The sequence below is a fragment of the Notechis scutatus genome, chromosome 1 (assembly GCF_049901735.1).
Source record: "Notechis scutatus isolate UNSWTSFEM ecotype Mainland chromosome 1, rNotScu1.2, whole genome shotgun sequence".
NCBI classification, from domain to species: domain Eukaryota; kingdom Metazoa; phylum Chordata; class Lepidosauria; order Squamata; family Elapidae; genus Notechis; species Notechis scutatus.
Genome location: NC_142009.1, coordinates 22,869,813 through 22,888,411, shown reverse-complemented (window position 1 = coordinate 22,888,411; position 18,599 = coordinate 22,869,813). Strand labels below are relative to the sequence as shown.

General features: G+C 42.6%; 1 protein-coding gene across 1 annotated transcript in view; it reads left to right on the top strand.

Annotated features, from left to right (window-relative positions):
• Positions 1-252: 252 nt before the first annotated feature.
• Positions 253-18,599, top strand: part of TMEM132E (transmembrane protein 132E) — a 270,096-nt gene continuing 251,749 nt past the window's right edge. The window contains exon 1 of the mRNA XM_087958271.1: positions 253-551. Within this exon, the coding sequence (XP_087814397.1) occupies positions 479-551 (73 nt within the window). The 5' untranslated portion in view covers positions 253-478. The remainder of the gene's footprint in view (positions 552-18,599) is intronic.

Sequence of the window (18,599 nt, the reverse complement as noted above, 5' to 3'; positions counted from 1 at the left end):
TCTTCCGTGCTGGTCCTTTTCTCCATTTTGCAGCTCTCCCCCCCCCATATATATATATATATATATATATATATATATATATATATATATATATATATGCTTATATATATATTGCTTAACGTTGCTCCGGTTCCTTTATCTCCCGCCCCCCTTTTTGCCCCTAATTCCATCCAGTACCCGGCCCGGATTGCACGTGGGGCCTCTACGTTTCGTCCCTGCCCTCGGTTGTCTCTAGTCTCTTGCACCCCATCGACACCCCGCTTCTTGGCGAGGGGCGGTCACCCCGCTTGGGCCGATCCTGGGCTGGCTCAAGCCAGAAGTAGGCGCCCCCCTCTTCTTGTTCCCTCCTTGCAACGCCCCCCACCGCGCCTCATTTCCCCGACCCTCCCACCCCTTTCGCCTCCTCTGTGTTTGGCTTCTCTTTCGGATCGCACGTGCTTGGATTCGGTTTTCTGCACGCTTCGCTCCGGATTCCGCCATGGCCTTGGCGAGGCGGGCACGCTCCGGACCCGCCGCCCTTCTCTGCTGCATCGGAGCCCTCCTCAGCCACGGTGAGTGAGCCGCCGCCGCCGATGAAGGGGAGGGTCGCTCGGGGGTTTCATGAGGTGGAGAGAAACCGGCTTTGATAAGCAGCATCCTTTTCAAAGCGATAACCGCGTCAGGCTTAAGTCTGAATCCAGGCAAAAGGCACAGAGTTAACCCAACTGCCTGGAACTCTTCCTGCCAATTCTCTGGTTTTATTTTTATTTTTTTTTGCTGCTTGTGAGAAGCAACACAATTCTGGGGAAATTGCAAGGAACACCATGTGCAAAATGCATTTGCAAACAGTCAGCTTTTTTTTTAAAGTGTATTTTGAGCTTGTATATGCACTGTTTTTTGGTACCTTGGCCTGCGCCAAGCAACTGGATACACTAACCGGATTAAAGCTAGGGCATACAAGCATGTGCAGAGTGCCTTTCCATCTCACACCGTGTGCCCACAACTTTGGAGTTGGTGAAGGGGGTTCAAGGTTAGTACTAGTTGGTGTCATGGCCAGCTAGAGCCGCAGTTCCAAGAGAAGTGGGCATCTCCTGGGCATCTCCCACACCTGCCTCTATCTTCTTGTTTTGCCTCCTGGCTTAATTTGAGACAGTGCCTACGCTCAGAATTTGATTTGAAGGCTGATGCTGGTTTCATGGGATGCAATATGAAAGAGAGTGGCAGATAGCTGGGGGTAGCTGAGCCAGTGTTCTTTAGTGTTGATGGAAAAAGATGCCCCTTCCACCTCCGCCTTCAGGGTGGACAACTTGATGCTTTTCCTTGTGAAAATTGGGCTATTAGGCAGGCAGGAGGCCTACTGTAGCCTTTGGGCCATTTTCTGTGTCTGCTTTTAATTCTGGATCTGGTGCCTCTAAGCATAAGCTGCGTGTGCACCCAAACCCAGAACCATCTTCTGTGTGTGGAATGCGACTTTTCCTTCTTTAATATTAATTTCAGTTTACTGACTACCCAGAGTACATTCTATAAGATGGAGGAACTTTCTGAAGACAGACAGCAAGCCATTGACCCCAAGGTCTTGGTTTTATGGCCCCCATCAGAGGCAGGAGGTCTCTCCTTACCATTTTTGGTGGGTAGCTTGGCGTTCCTATCTGTCTTGCAGGCTTCCCAGAGGCATCTAGACCAGTCTTGAAGAGAACAGATCCTGGACTAGATGTTCTTTGATCTGATCCAACAATGATTTTCTCAGTCCTGAATAAGTTCTTCTAGACCAAAGGAGACCCATCCAACTCAAGTATAGGCAATTGAGAAGGTGCCTCGGTTGTCTCTAGTCTCAATCCAGTATTTTAGGCTGCGGGTTCCATAGGATTGAATTGACCTGACCTGAGGCAAAGGTTTGTGGAAAATGTAGTCCTGAATGTCAGGAGTGAATGATCTTATTCCAGCTTTCCAGCTGGAATGTTCCAGCTTTCTCTTCTGTAGTACTTCAAAAAATGGGACACCAAGAGAACCATTTCGATATGTCACTGGCATTCACAGGTATACCGCCCCTGATTTGGAGGCTCCGTTGAACTCTCAGGCCTAATAGCTTCTCTAAAACCACTTTTACTGGATCAAACCCAGGGCTCCATTGAGTCTAGAGCTTTCGCTGCATTGGCCAGCTTGAAACAAGACCACAGCAACCTTTCCGCTTTTCAGTTGATTATTTTTTCAGCGCAAACATTTTTCATGCTGTCTGCCATGAGATAGCTAACTACAATTTACTCCCCCATCCAGGATAGTCCAAACTGGTAATAAAATGAGATAAAATACAATAACATTTGAAAGAGGAAAGGAAGAGGGGGAAAAACCCTCTTTAAAAAAAAACCCTTGTTATGGAAAAAAAGACAGATTCATGGCATAAACATCTGGCCCTGCTTGCTTGCTACAACCAGGAAGCGTTAGCCAGGGAGAGGTCAAAGTGTGACTGCTGTAAGTGGTGCTTAACTGCTTCGGAATATGGAGGTTCTGTTTTGCTTCTTGACCCCAACCAGGTCCTTGTTTTCTTCCCTGAGTGCCTGCATCTTCCTTGGAATCTCCAGGGCATCTCTGGCTGCCCTCTGTTTCCTACCAGAATTGTTGCCACATGCCCTTTCTTGAGTTCACCCTAGATTTTTAGAGGAGGGATCTGTCTAGTTTCAAAGCTTGATACCAGCTTGTTTTTTTTTCTGAATGGAAAAAGGGAAAGGCACGGTCCGTTGCTTTCTTAGCACAGTCCTAAGCAAAGCTAAGATCATTTTCTCATCTGTCTGAATAAGAGGGCTGAAATCATTTCATTTCCAGCATCTGGTTGTTATTGTACAATCCTGTGGTTTGCAACTCCGTCCCCCGATCCCATCTTTCAGCTGCCTTTCCTCGTTAGGCATTCCAGACCGTACCCCAAACATGAGGAACACGTGCAACGTTAGCAGCTCAGATAAAGCTGGTTCCAGATTTGCCAATTGCAAGTTGTGTTTCAATGTCTGGGTTGCCTTGCTTGAGAGCTCTTTGCAGGCTCAGGATAAATGATGCACTTGTAGGAATGGCTGAAAGAGGTTTTGAAATGGGCCCCTTTGATTTCTGCTTGCTCATATCTTCAATCCGTTCTTTTATTTCTGCCATGAATCTGTTTTATCTGGAAAGAGTTTGTGGGTTACTTTCCCATGGTTCCTCTCCCCTGTTGGTGGCATGTCTCGGTGTGTGCAAAATCCTTCATTTCCCTTGATAAATCACTCCTTTATTCTACAACTGCGAATGCAAAACCTGCAGTAACCACTAGAGAACCTAAGAAATATCTTCTTGGGTTAGGGGATTCTTTCAGTTTTCTGCAGCCCACCATTATCTCGCTTTTTCAGACCCCCCTTTCCTTTGCCAGCTGGCCTTTAATGAAGTGCAGGCTGAGGAAGGCAGAGAAAGAAGCTGGTAGGTTTGGGAAAGGAGAAATGCCAGGGTCTGCTTGGGAAGCTGCTCTTAACGGGTGGTTAGAGGCTGATGCTACAGAATGAAGTGAAGCCTTGCTGTGTGTTTTGGGGGGAGATCGAGACAAGCAGCCTGCCTCCCCTTCCCCAAGTATCGTAATACCCAGTGCTCTCAGGATTGCTAGGAGTTAATGTTTCATCCCCTCCCTTGCCACAATGCACACTTTTCCATTGAGAAAGTCTGATTGTGCAGGATGGGTAAGAACCAAAGGGTTTTACAAGCTGATGGTTTAGAATTGAACCCATAGCAGAAGTGGATTTTGATTTTTGCCTCCTTCCCAGCCTGCCCTGTACTGCCCCACGCTTGCTTTTCACGAGGAAGAGCTGAACGAACTTGCTGGGGTTGAAATAGTGGGTCTGGTTACGCCATCCTAACTGAAGGTCTACTTTTTTTTTATTTCTGGTCTCGCCAAGTGGAAAATAAAAACTAGATTTTCCACAGGTCTGGGAAACTAGTGTAGGTGGAATGACATGGAATCTGGCAGGAATTTCTCCCTTTTTTTCTGCAAGCTGAGTGCAAAGACCGTGCCTAGCTTCGGGGTGCAAAGGAGGGAGCAGATTTTAAGAGCTGATCCGAACCGGACATGCAAACTTTGCCTTCCCTAAACATTCCCTCTGTCCTGGCGATTTTCTTTTGTGCCTGCAGCTGGGTGCTCAGCTTGTAGTGTGACTCCCTGACTGGTATTTTTTTTTTTTTTTACAGCTGCTTTCTCCAGGGCTACTGTGGAAGGGGCAAAACAAGAAAAGACAAGGAAATCAGTCTGCCCTATTTCATTATTTTTCTTCCCTGCCAATCCTAGGTACGGAACAGAGCCCTGAGCAACAGCAATCTATGCAAGCGCATTATAAAAACGATTAATAATATATCACGACGAACTGTTAAAAAGCTCAGGGTTGGTGCACTGGGTTTTACTGCTACATCTCATTCTACAAGCTTAAGCTCATAAGTAGCTGGGTGCTTGCTCGTGGCACCCCTGGGAGCAGATGGTGGATGGGGTGGGTGATAAGGACAGAGCTGGCTGAAAACTGGAGCAACCTTTCCTGTGTGGCGGTGGGGGGAGGGTAGGAAGTGGGGGAAACTTGCAGTTTTTCATCTTGAAGGCCCTGATTGCTGGAATTATAAATCAGGATGGGGTTCCCCCCCCCTTTCCTTTCTTCTCCATCTTTTCTTCCTTTCCAATGCATTGGCCTTTGTGTTTTCCAGCACCTGTAGCCCCTCTGAAAGTAAGGTTTGTTTTGGTGGGAGAACTGGAAGTATATATTTTTTTCAACCACTGTGTGTGCTGCTTCATCAGGCGATGAAAAGAAATGCGATGGCCGCAAGATTAGATGATGAAAAGGGGGGAAAAAAGGGTTATATACATGGAATAGATTTCCCAGATGTTTTGGCAATGTAACACTCAGTGTACATGTTTTGCGTGTATGCTGAGAGCTGCTGCATCACAGACTAATTCCTTGTTTATCTAATCACACATGGCCAAATAAAGTATTCCAGTCTAGTCTACCTTCTACTTCTACTCCACTCCATTCTATTCCAGAGGTTGTATTCAGCCAGTTCTGACAGGTTCTGGAGAACCGGTAGTGGAAATTTTGAGTAGTTCGGAGAACCAGTAAATCCCACCTCTGACTGACCCCGCCCCCATCTATTCTCTGCCTCCCGAGTCCCAGCTGATTGGCTGGGTCTTCTTTGGTTGCCCTGCACAGGAGAATGGAGCTGGAAAGCAGGTTAGTGGGATGGGGAGGGAATGGGATTTTGCAATCCCTTTCCCCTGGAGTGGGGTGGAAATGGGGATTTTACAGTATCTTTCCCTTCCTGCCTACCAAGCCATGCCACACCCACAAAGCCACGCCCATAGAATAATTTTTTTTTTAAATGTCACCACTGTTCCATTCCATTCCATTCTATTTCTCTCCAGTTCCCTGGTAGAATGCAAGTTGCAGTTCATACATGACAGTGTGAAGTTGAGATGGACTTTCCTGGTGGATGAGGCTAATTACAGCAATGAATATTGAGGATGAAGTAAAACTTCCATATTCAGAAGTAATGTACCAGATGCTAGGGGTGAATAGGAAAACAGGATAAATAGCATGCAGAATGGCTTAAGTTGGCATCAGGAATTTGGCTGGGATTGTTCTGCCTGGCATTTTTTAAAGCTATGCTGCATATCTGGACCTCATTGGATGGAGAAGAATTGCCTTTTATTCTTTAAGATTCCTTGCTTAAACAGGTAGATGCATTTCTGCAAAGCTCAGGGCTTCTCTGGACGTGCTGATACCTCTGCGTTTCTCATTGTCCCAGATATGCTATTTTTTTTTTCTTATTTCCATCAGCACTTTGCACCTGAGTTCCCAATTAGAGGGAACGATAACAGAGAAAGGAGAGCTTCATACCATTCCATGGTGTGTATAATAATCTTGCAAGGGGCATGTTGTAAAGAGTTTGTAGGAATTTTTTTTTATTGCTTTCTCACATCAGATGCTTCCCTGAAGTGCTGTTATACCATATCCAAAGAAGTCTTTGAAAACCAACCAGGTTGGAGATGACCCCTCTTTTTCTGATGCAGCTGATTGGTGTTTATTTATTTGTTAGATTTCCCTCCTTTTATATAGGACCTACAAAGATTTTCCATGTTTCCCCATAACAATAATCCTGTGAGGTAGGGTGATTCTGAGAGGGAGCGACTGGCTTGAAGTCACCCAGTGGGCTTCTGGGGCTGGGGGTGGACTTGAACTTAGATCTCTATAGCATCAGTCCAACTATCCTGCTACTAAAAGGGCCACCTTTGAATCAGTGGTGGGATTCAATTTTTTTTACTACCGGTTCTGTGGGCGTGGCTTGGTGGACATGGTGTTGCTTGGTGGGCGTGGCGTGGTGGGAATGGAAGGGGAAGGATACTGTAAAATCTCCATTCCCACCCCACTCCAGGGAAGGATACTGTAAAATCTCCATTCCCTCCCTACTCCAGGGGAAGGATACTGTAAAATCCCCAATTTCTCCCCACACCACTAACCTGCTTTCCAGCTCTGTTCTCCTGTGCAGGGCAACAAAAGAAGACCCAGCCAATCAGCTGGGACTCGGGAGGCAGAGAATAGATGGGGGGCAAGGCCAGTCAGAGGTGGTATTTTGAACTACTCAAAATTTCCACTACCAGTTCTCCAAACTGCTCAAAATTTCTACTACCAGTTCTCCAGAACTGGTCAGAACCTGCTGAATATCATCTCTGCTTTGAATCTGAAAAATCAATACATAGAAAATGAATGGCCATAAAGGATGGCGGGATAAAGAGATATTGTATACAATGAAAGGATAATATATATATATATTTTAATCAAATCTAACACGGAACCAAATGAATTCATAGTTTATATACCGGTCTAGGGAGTTGGAACTTCAAAACTGGGTCATCAATATTTCCAGGGAGATTTGTTGAACCTTCGAATGGTCACTAAGCAACCAGTCATAAGTTGAGGACTAGCTGGCATGAGACTCTGCAAAAGCTTTGATTTGAGACTGTACGTTCTGTGTATATTTCCTATAAAAAGAACATGGATAGGAGGAAAGCCCTAGTTTTAAAACTTGTCAATTATTTATGCATCTTATCTATCTCCTGAACCATATAAAAACCTCTGCTAAATTTGAATGTTATAAGCTCTGTGCTTCCCAGATAAAAGTGTTTATTGCATTGTACTAGGTAAACATATTGGAAAGAGGGTGGGGAAGATTAGGACTTCAGACCTTTAGACTGAAATTAAACAAAACAATTCTCTATATAGATTCTAGTTTATTGGTTAAAAATATCCCCAAAGCATAGTTTCAGATTTTTTTTCCTCAACAGTTGGCAACATAAATTATTTTCTATAGAATGTGAGATTGCTATAGCAATCTCAGGACCATGTTACTAGTCATTTTTCATTGTTTTCTGTTCAAAAAATTATGTGTACAATACAATTAAATTTATGAAATTGGTGAAGACTCCAAACTTGAGTGGTTTTTTTGATTTGTTGGCACAAAAACTATATCGGGCCCTACCTCTTGTTTATTGAAAGTGTGTATATTGAAACCCCCCCAAAAAAAAATTCTACTAGCTTAGAAGAGGAAAAAAAATCTAAAAATCTTCCTGAAGCTGGCTATACATTTTTTCTTTGTGTTTCAATTACAAAGCTATTTTCCTGGTAAGTGTTGATGCTAAGATTTTAATAGCTACCTTGGCATGCAGATTATGCCTTGACTCTTCCAACTACATTAAACTTCAATTTACTGGATTTGATGTAAAGGACTTTTCATGGAATGGGCCAATTTTCTGCACCAATTAATATCATTCGTGTAATGATATTATTATGAAAACGATGCAAACTTTCATTTATGTGATGATGACAATCCACAAAAGATGTAAATTATTGAGGAGTACTTTTTAACAGATATTCATAGATAATATATGAACCCTCCTCATAATTAGCCTGTTAAAAATGAGGTTTCATTGTATTGTGTATCTTGCACAGGCTACAACAGTACTGAGTTATCCCGATGTTGTTAGCATTAAATTCCTGATCATTCTTTTTGCTTTAATGCAACTTAGCCAGAAGCCAGCAACTATTCAGTGTTTGTAAGTTGAGAAAGCTTTTGATATGGTCTCTTGGAAATTTGTGAAGTAGGTTTTACATTTTTTTATTCCCATGAATGTTTGTAGTTTTACTGCATCAAGGCATTCTATTCTTGAATAATTGGTGACTAAAGCTTTTAGTAGTCTGGGAAATCATCACACCAGGCACAAAATATTTATTTCAAATGGAATAGATAGCAATTCATGATTATATCACCAGTCCTAATTAACTTGGTTTGGCTGATAGGAAAGCCTTCATTCTGTGTAACCGAAGCCCTTTATTTATTCATTTATATCACTGCCGTCCAACACATGTGAATCTCGGTGACTTAAAATTAAACCTAAATAATTTTGTTTCACAATTAAAACTCATATACATTAAAACGATTAAAACTGATTTGACCAAATACATTTAAAAAAATTCTATTGGCATGGTAAATTCCTGAATCTAATCTGCGTGATTTGTTTTCTGCAGTATAATTTTTTTCTAAAATGACTAACAGAATATGGTGCCTGTTAAAATTTTGGTTCTTACTGAATCAAGACCACTGGGTTAAACATGAGTGGCATATATGTTTAGGATGTTAGAAGATAACATATCTTTTTATATTCATGAATGGTGTTGCTTATCAGAAGATGGATGGGAAGGTCGCAAATGGCAATCACATGACCCTGGGAGGCTGCTACCATTGTAGATACCATGCCAGTTGCCAAATGCCCAAATTTTGATCACATAAGTATGGGGATGCTGCCATGGTTGTAAGTATGAGTTGTAAGTTATTTGTTAACAAGCACCGGGGAATTCAGGATATTCAGGCAGTTGAAATGAGTGTAAAGATCAAGCAAGTTTAAGCTCTACAAAAATCTGAGCTACTAACGGTCAAGGGAAATGAGCGGGAATTAGGAAGGCATTCAAGGTGGGCTGATCTCTTGCGGATGTGCAGACTCGTGACTTAATGGCACTTTTGACCCCTCCCTCAAGCTTACCCTAGTCATCTCCTACACTTTTTTTTGTAACAGCTCTTGCACACTTCATTCAAGGTTATTTTTGTACTCTATAATTCCTTTGTCTCTTGTCATATTTTTTGGTTCATTTTTTTGTTTGCTGATTCCTGTACAAATTGATTGCCTTTTCTTTTTTTCAGCTGTCTCCCTCCCCTCCCTTGGGTTAGGATTAGGATAATTGATTGATGGTGGACAGTTGTATTTGCACATTTATATACCCATCTCATAATCACAACAAAGATATCTCACCAATCAATTATGTCAGCAGCGGATTTCATTTTCCACACCTTTTTGAAATTGCATTGATATATACTTGGCTACTGATTAGTAAAAAGAATGCAGACTTGAAATATTTTTTGGATTTAGCTTGAAAGCTGTTCTGTGACTTCTTTGAAAATCTAGCAATCCATGTGCATTTGGGAACCAGTTTTCAATACTTGTGCACTTTGTGTGATAAGATATATGGGGAAATACTGAGTTGGTATAATTTCAACCCTTTTTACTGATGAAAAGCTTACATTTATTGCATAATTGGAATTGAAAAACAGCAGGTAAATCCATGCTGGGGGAAAAACTGGCCCTATCACATGACCATCATCAATCAAATCTTTATTACAGTTATACACCAGCAGTAAATCTGCCAGGCATGCCAGATGCCAACAACCTAAGTATGCAACAAGGGAGAAAGTTAAAATGTGTGAATACAGAGCTTGCTAATCTGGAAAAAAAATAGCTAAAAGGTTACAAAATATTTCAGCAACAATTCTGTCAGTTCACTCAGACCCCGAACCTTCCAGGGCTGGCAGAAATATGGAAGTTCAGCACCAGTTTAATTTATCTGCCCACTGGGCTGCCACACTCTCAGACCATCTGCCACCATTGCCTCACTTTTGACTTGGGCACAGAAAGCTGTCAGCTTTGTGAACCTTGGGTGGCACAGTGGTTAGAGTGCAGTACTGCAGCCTACTTCTGCTGACTGTCGGCTGCCTGCAATTTGCCAGTTCAAATCCCACCACACTCAAGGTTGACTCAGGCTTCCATCCTTCTGAGGTGTGCAAAACGAGGACTCAAAATTGTTGGGGGCAATAGGCTGACTCTGTAAACTGCTTAGAGAGGGCTGTAAAGAACTGTAAAGCGGTATATGAGTCTAAGTGTTATTGCTATTGTGATTTCCTTACCAATAACAGGAACAGCGACTTGTATATGAGCTGCACAGTCCCATGCAGTCCAAGTAGCCCCAAAGGAACAGCCTTATAAGTACATGTATTCCCCAACTTACAACAATTTTAGTGACCATTTAATGTTACAATGGCACTGAAAAAAGTGATTTATGATCAGTCCTTGCACTGATGACCCATGGACTTGTGGCCAAAATTTGAATGCTTGGCAATCAGCATGTATTTAAAGATGGTTGTACTTAAATACATGCTGGTTGCCAAGCACCCAAATTTTGGCCACAAGTCCATGGGTCGTCAGTGCAAGGACTGATCATAAATCATCTTTTGGGGGTCATATGGTAGCCATTTTGTAACCTTCCCAGACAAGTTTGACCAACAGTCAAGGGGTAAACCTAGATTTGCTTAAGGATCACACCATTCACAACAACTGCAGTGATTTGCTTAACCATCTCGCTTAGCAACAGAAATTTTGACTTCAGCTGTAATCTTAAGGACTACCTAGGCGAGAAATGCTAGTCAAGCTTTATCTTCACAGCAACTCAGTTTTGAGGTGTGCCATCATTTGTTCCCTACCTTAGGATCTTCTTCTGTCCTTGAGAGTTCCTGACTTATGCGAGGAACAGCTCCCTTCCCCTCTTCTTTCACTGGACAAGCCAACGATTCTCCTGCTAAAGAGATGGGATCTCTGCTTTCCAATGATTCCCATTTTGCTGCCCAACTACACTGATCCTTCCAGTCTTTTTGCCGGAATTACAAGCCCCCTGACCTCTCGTGAGGAGAAGTGAGGCATAATGGCCAAACAGATGGCAGAGAATGGGCGGGTAGGAACTTAACGATACCATACTTTCTTCCCCTCAGTGGGCAACACAATTGCAATCATCCCCGTTAACAGCTAACCTGAAGCTACTGCCCCTACAAAGATTATTGACTCAACACAACCACTCAACATCCAGGTGACCAGCATAAGATCACCTAGAACAGGGGTGTCAAAATGGCGGCCTGCGGACCGGATGCATCATGCACAGGCCACACCCACCCTAGGTCCACGAAGGGGAAAAATGTCACGTGATGGCAATGTGATGCGGCAAGTTTGACACCCGTGACCTAGAATATGCCTGGTTTGGCTAGCATCCATCCTAGGTGCTTCTTTTCCTGATTTCCTCTCCCACCATAACGTCATATTGTTACAGGAAACACAGAATGCTGATGACCTACCTACTCAATGGATGTCATTTATTTGCATTTGGGACTGAACCAAATGTAAAGCATAGAACAAAAGGGGCTGTGGTTGTGGTCCTAGTTTCCATTATTCTGCATGTCCCCCCAACAAACTAGTCATATCCAGCTGACCCACCATGCACTCATTGGTAATAAATAGCCATCCAGAATCACTTTGGATAATGAGATGGGTGGCATATAAATTAAATAAATTAATACAAATAGAAGAGAATATAAGTAATTCAAGGTTGAACTCTGGGGTCCTTGATGCTCCCTGAGCTTGGTTGTTGTTGTTTTTTGCAGCCCATTCATTACCAAATTAGGTAACATCTTAAAATGTTACCTAGTTTGATAATGAAATATCTGCAAGAAAACAACCAAGCTGAGAGAGAGAACCAAGGATCCCACAAATAAATAAATGCTTATTTGCCCTCAATGAGGCCAAAGATCTCAGATCAGCCTTGTAGACTGAAGTGGACTGAACTTCTGCTGCTGACTTTATTATAAGGGGACCTCACTGCTAGGCTGTTAGGCTTATATTAAGGGGTCTCATTCAGGGGTGGGATCCGACCGGTGTAACTACCAGTTCAGTGATTTATGATTTGCGTGTGTGAATCGTCAGCTTGCTACCTGGACAGCTGAGCAGCACTGGGTGCGGGTGCGCAGCGGTTGAAAAAGCACTTTTTTCCTGCTTTTTCAACTGCTGCGCAAAGCAGCTGAGGTTGAAAAAGCAGGAAATAAAGGTCAGGTAACAGCCTAGGTGGGCGGGTGGGCCAAAACAGCAGCAGTCATAGAACTGGTTCGATGTCTGCTGCTCTTCAGAGCTACTGGTTCTACAGAGCCGGACAGAACTGGTAGAATCCCACCCCTGGTCTCATTGCTAGGCTGGGCCCTAGTGACCACAAGTACCCAGCACAAGTGCCCCCAACTCTGAATTTGTCCTCACCTACTCCTCAATGTTCAGAAGATCAGAAATCAAACCTCTGCCTCGCTCAAAAGCTTTCAGGTTAAACCCCCACATTATAAATGGTGCCCTTGAAAGTGATTATCTAATTCTGGGGTGTCAAACTCAAGGCCTGAGTCTGCAGGGTACTTAGATCTGGCCCACTGGGCTGCCCTGGAAACAGTGAAGGACTGGCCTGTGGTGTTTCCTGAGCTCCATTTTCGTCTGCCACGGCCTCCTGCAACCCTTTGCCAGTGAAAATGGAACTCAGGAGGACGGCTCTCCCAAGCTCTGTTTTCACTGGCAAAAGGATTGCAGGAGGCTGTGGCAGCTGAAAATTGAGCTTGGGAGCCTGTTTTCACTGGCAAAGGCCACAGGTGCCCCCAACAGGAGTGGCATCGAGCTGGCCACGCCCCCCACCCCCGAGGTCAAACACAACCCTGATGCCTCAATGAAATCAAGTTTGACACCCCTGATTCTAACAGAGTTCACCTACCTTTCTGCTTCAGAATGGATGATATCAATTATATTATTATTATTATTATTATTTTTTTTTAAGCAAGTTTTATTAATTTCAAAAAACAAACAAATCATCATCAACCATTACATATTTGAACCTTTTTCCATTATAGATTTAACAAGTCAGATAAAACCTTATCTTATATAATACATTTCTATATTATTTCATCAATTTCTTTCTGACTTGATTATCATCACTCTCTTTCTATGTTTCTACAAGGTTTCACCAATACTCTCAAAGACATAAACAAACACAAACATACATATAAAAAATCTTTTAGTAAAGTAACTTGGCCCCAGGTACCTCTCTTTATATGGGCTTTAATTATATTCATGCTCATCTTACAGATCATTACTTATTTTATTTACCATTCTATATCTTCCATATAAACTTCTCCATACATTTCACTCTTCATAATTCTCTCTTATTCAATCCATCTTAATTTAAATCATTATATTTATATCTTTTGCCCAACCTTTATTATCCCTCTATCTCATTCCTTATAATGAAAAAAAAAATTTCTCCTGAAATCTCTAATCAGAGTATGATGCCTTTCTATCCTTCCCCTAAATTAATTAAATTAACATTTAAAATAACACCTAATACCCAATTTGATTCTGCTTGGTACATTCTATCTACTAATTTTTACTTTTAGTAACAATAAAAACAGAGTAAAAAATCAAAAATGTTTAAATACATAATATCCTCCTAAATACGTAGTTAAATAATAAATCTAAATAATAAATCTTATAGCATTCTCATTGCCTTTCCTTCAATATTTTATTACATTTTAAAAATCAATCATTATTAAACATTTCAACATTTTAATTTCTTATTAACTCTTAAGCCATTCTAATTTTCTATTTCTAATACTGAATGTTACAGTACCATCTTGTGTACCTTGCAGAATCTTTTTTAAAAAAATTATGCTTTACCCATTATCCCTAAAAAGGATTCCTCTTTTCCCATCTAATTTTAAAACTTTGTGGCTTTTCTCCGCCTTTCCCTTTCTTTCTTCCCCACCAAGTCTTCCTACCCCACCTTCTTCTAACCTCTGTCTTGCCGGCATCCCTTCTCTGTTATATTCCCTTTTTCTCTTGTTTGCTATCATTGTATTTATTTTGCATCATATTTTTCTCTTTCTTAAATGTTTTTTTAGATCTTAAGTCCTTCATTTTCCTCGCTTTCTTCCTTCCTTCTTTCTTAGATGAATTTTGGGATTCATTGAAGATGGCGTCTTCATCTTCTTCTTGTTGCTCTTCAGCTTCCATCTGTATTGTCTGTTCATAGTTAACCAACGCCATTTTTAAAAAAAGAAAAGCTTTTTCCATACCATCTTTACAGGCTGCTTTTGTTTGCTCATATTCATCCCTCAGTTCCTCCAAAGAAAAAGCCATTATAGATCTTTTCTTTTCTTTTTCACACCAACCAAAATATTCCAAAAGAAAAAACAAGACAACCCCAAAGTCCACAATCCTCAATCAATCCAAACCAAGCCAGAATTCCCCCTTTCTCTTCCAGGGTAGTATCAGACAAAGAAAAAAGAAAGTTCAAATCTGTGTTTTGAAGCCTTATTAAGATTTTATTTCTGTTTTCAAATCCTTAAGGCATCTCCTCCAACAAAATCCAACCAGATAAATATATTTTTGTCCTCTCCCTTCCGACTTATCCCAAAAAGCTAGTTTTACCTGAAAAAAAACAGGTTTCTCAATATCCATTTATTAATTCCGTCGGGGGAGAGTAAACTTTCCTTTCAGCACCTCAGAATTGCCGCTTATTTCCTCTTGTGGAAAGAATCATCCAAAAGCCATCATTTTCAGGAATTAAACTAAATATATCTTAGAGTCCTGGGTCAACCAAGAAAACTTTCACTTTTAAAAACTTTCTCCTCTTCCTCCAGCGCATACTTGCCCAGCTGCCGGCTTCTTTGTGGCGGCCATCACGGACCGCCGCTGCACCGCCTTGGTAAAAGGAGGTTCTGCCGGCTAGGGAGGGTCTGCAGCACCCCCAAACCCTTTCCCGGATACCCCCTACCTTCAGCTGCCCCTGCAGGGCAGCCTTGCTCGCACCCTTTCGGGTCGGAGCCCCAAAACGGCTAGCGCGGCAGGGATCGCGCAGCTTCGCGAATCCCTACCGCTCGCAAAGCCGACAAACCGGAAATCCCGATATCAATTATATTATTATGGGGTGGCTACTTTGAGTCAGATGAATTTTATGAACCTGTTTTCCAAACTTAGAGGGGGGGGAATCTTTAAAAGTACACCTTGGCGATTTGTTTGTTTAAAGCATCTGTTATTTGGATTGCTTGATGCTAATAATATTGTTGCTTCTAGAGTTTCACAGCTGTTACAGAGTTTGAAGAAATCAATCAGGCTCCTCAGCAGCAATTTGATTTTTATAAGAAGTTGATGGAAACTGGTGAAATTGATATGAACTGGACTGTGGTATTAGCTACAGACCACTAGGAAACACTACATGATCGGTTTCATTCTTATTAGGACTCTTCAAGTATATATGTATGCTCCCTGCTGGAGCCAGTAAGGCTGAAAAACAGTCATGTAGTGCCTCCTATATATATATTTTAGTGCCACAATATAATAGTCAAAGCTGGGTAAACTTTCCCTTAAGGCAGAGTTTTACAGTTTTAAGATGTGTGTACAGCTCTCAGAATTGCCCTTGAGGCTTTTAGCATGAGGCTCAGGTATCAGAGATCACAAACTTTTTAGTATGAGAATATATAGGAAAAAATGAAGGTATACTTGCTTCACAGCTTGTACTAAGTACTATATTAACCGATTACAGGTAGTCCTCAACTTATGACGGTAATCGAACCCGCAGTTACAATTGTACGTCATGACATGACTTACAATTTACCAGGTCATCCACATGATTGATCCAATTTTTATGACATTTTTTTACAAAGTTCGTTAAGTGAATCATCATGCTCATTAGGTGAACCCATGGTTGTTAAGTGAAGGCTGTGGTCATTAAGTGAGACCATTGTCTGCAATGGGCATTTTTTGGTTGAATACCAGAATTAAATGCTGTCATGTGACCATGAGGCACAACAAATGGCTGTAAATGTGGACCAATTGCAAATATGATCATGTGACCAGGGAGGGCATTGGAACTTTGAATTTGGGTTGTAGCAGTGGTGGTATTCTACCGGTTCGGCCTGGTTCTACCAAGCTGGTAGCGGTTTTCTCCGCCGCTCTGCTGTTGGGCCCATCCACTCGCCTGGGCTCCCATACTCACCTTTATTCCCTGCTTTTGAAGCGCGGCTGTTTTGCGTGGCACAGAGGAGTGCTGCGTGGCAGCTGCTGAAGCTACAGGGAGAGTGCAGGCTTGCAAGAGGTGAGTTGGAACGCCTCTGTGCCTGTGCAAACTGCGCATTATTTAGGCACAAGCATGTACGCAGAGTATGTGCATGCGTGCAAAGCGCGCCCCCCAAGCCACGCCCACCGAACCGGTGGTAAAATTCTTTGAATCCCACCACTGGGTTGTAGGTACCTTTTGGGGGGGTCTGTCGTAACTTTGAACAGTTGCTAAGTCAAGGACTACTTGCACATATATTTTTAGAAATGCCCAGAACTTATTAGTCAGTAGAGAATTGCTTTAAAAATGTGAAATTTTGACCAATGCAACAGAATTCTAGTATTCCATTTATACTAGAAAGCTCAAGTAATGTTTAATGAGGGTTGATTGCAATTGCCTTGTTAATGGAGAAAGAATTGAGGAATTGGAACATTAATTGCTTGCTCTGGTCTTTTAGAAAAAGCATAGCTACATTTTGGATTGAAATCCAAAGGATTATTAACATGATTTAGCAAGATTGCTGTATGTTAAGAATCCATATTTTCTGCTTGATAACATTTACAATGCTTGAAATGTGTCAAAACATCAGGAGTTGTGGGTTTTTCACTCATAAGGGATAACCAAAGAGCTATTGAATGGATAAATGTACACTGGTGTATTGTTGATGTGTACTATCTGTCAGTATTCAGATTAGGGTTTTTTCCCCCCTTTTGCTATCTGCTTTTAACAAATGGTAAGGCAGAGGATATTTAAGCGATTGGTAAATTTGCCAGGGGGAAATCATTCAGGTTGAGATATTTTTCATGGCTATTTTGAACGTACATCATACGTTACAGCTGTGTAATAGCTACCATATATATGTCTTTTTTACACAAAGAAGAGGGAGTCAAGCTATTCTCCAAAGCACCTGAAGGCAAGACAAGAAGCAATGGATGAAAACTAATCAAGGACAGAAGCAGCCTGGAACTAAGAAGAAATTTCCTGATAATGATAACAATCAGTGGAACGATTTGCCCCCAGAGGTTGTGAATGCTCCAACACTGGAAGTTTTTAAAAATATGTTGGATAACCATTTGTCTGAAATGGTATAGGGCCGTGATGGCAAGCCCATGGCACGTGTGCCACAGGTGGCACGCAGAGCCATTTGTGCCGGCATGCGAGCTGCAGGCAAACTTACCTCACTGCAGATGTGCGTGCCTCACAGCTGATTTTCAGCTGGTTTGAGGCCTGTTTTGGCCTCCCAGAGGCTTGAAAAAAGCCTCTGCGGGCCGAATAGTCGCATTTCGTCACTTTCTGAATACCGGAAGTGACAAAACGGGCCTATTTGGCCTGCAGAGGCTTTTTTCAAGCCTCTGGGAGGGCAAAAAAGGTCTCAAACCAGCTGAAAAATCAGCTGTGAGGTGCAGTGCAGGTAAGCGGGGACAGCAGCGGGATTGCACACGCATGCGCAGGGGGCGTGGGAGGCGCCCATTGCTTTCTGTGTGCTGGCATGTGACTGCCTGCGTGCCAGCGCGCACACAATTTTTGGCACAGGAGCCCAAAAAGGTTAGCCACCACTGGTATAGGGTCTCTTGCTTGAGAAGAGGGTTGGACTAGAAACCTCCAAGGTCCCTTCCAACTCTGTTATTCTGTCAAACTGGTAAAAAAAAGGTGAGAAATTACAGCAAAATCACAATAAAAATCCAGGTTATAACTCGAAGATGGGGAGGGAGGGTGTTTCTTGTTCATAGACCACCTCTAGAATGATGTCCCCCGTTGGGGCCCTAAGTCAACTGAGCCAGGTCTTCAAGCTATTGCAGAAGGTCAGGTGGATGGAAGCAACATGTTCCAAAAGGCAGGAGCCACAGCAGAAAAGGCTCTTTTCCCACCAGCCAGAATTCCCTGGCCAATGGGGTCTGCAGCATGCCTCCTCTGTCCCCATGGGTAGGGTGGGCTACTCCAAATGGAGTAAGATGGTTCCTCAACTAGCTTGGACCCATGGCATGCTGGGATCTAAAGGTGATAACCAACAGCTTGAATTGCACTTAGAAACATACTGGCAGCCAGTGTAGCTTGCGGTGTATTATGGGCTACTCTAGGGCCCCAAAACTGCCATGCTGCCACACTCTGCACCTGTTGTAGCTTCTGAAAGCTCTTCAAGGATAGCTCCATGTAGAGCGCATAGCAGTAGTCCAGACAGAAGATGTCCAGGTAAGGCTGCAACTAGTGCACAACCCAAAGTTTCTTTGAGCAGGATTCCCGAGTCCAGGAGAAGCCCCAGGTTGTACACCAGGTCTGTCTGGGATAGTGTCACCCCCACCCAGAATTAAGGATGTCAAAATCCCAGATCTCGAAGCACCCATCTAG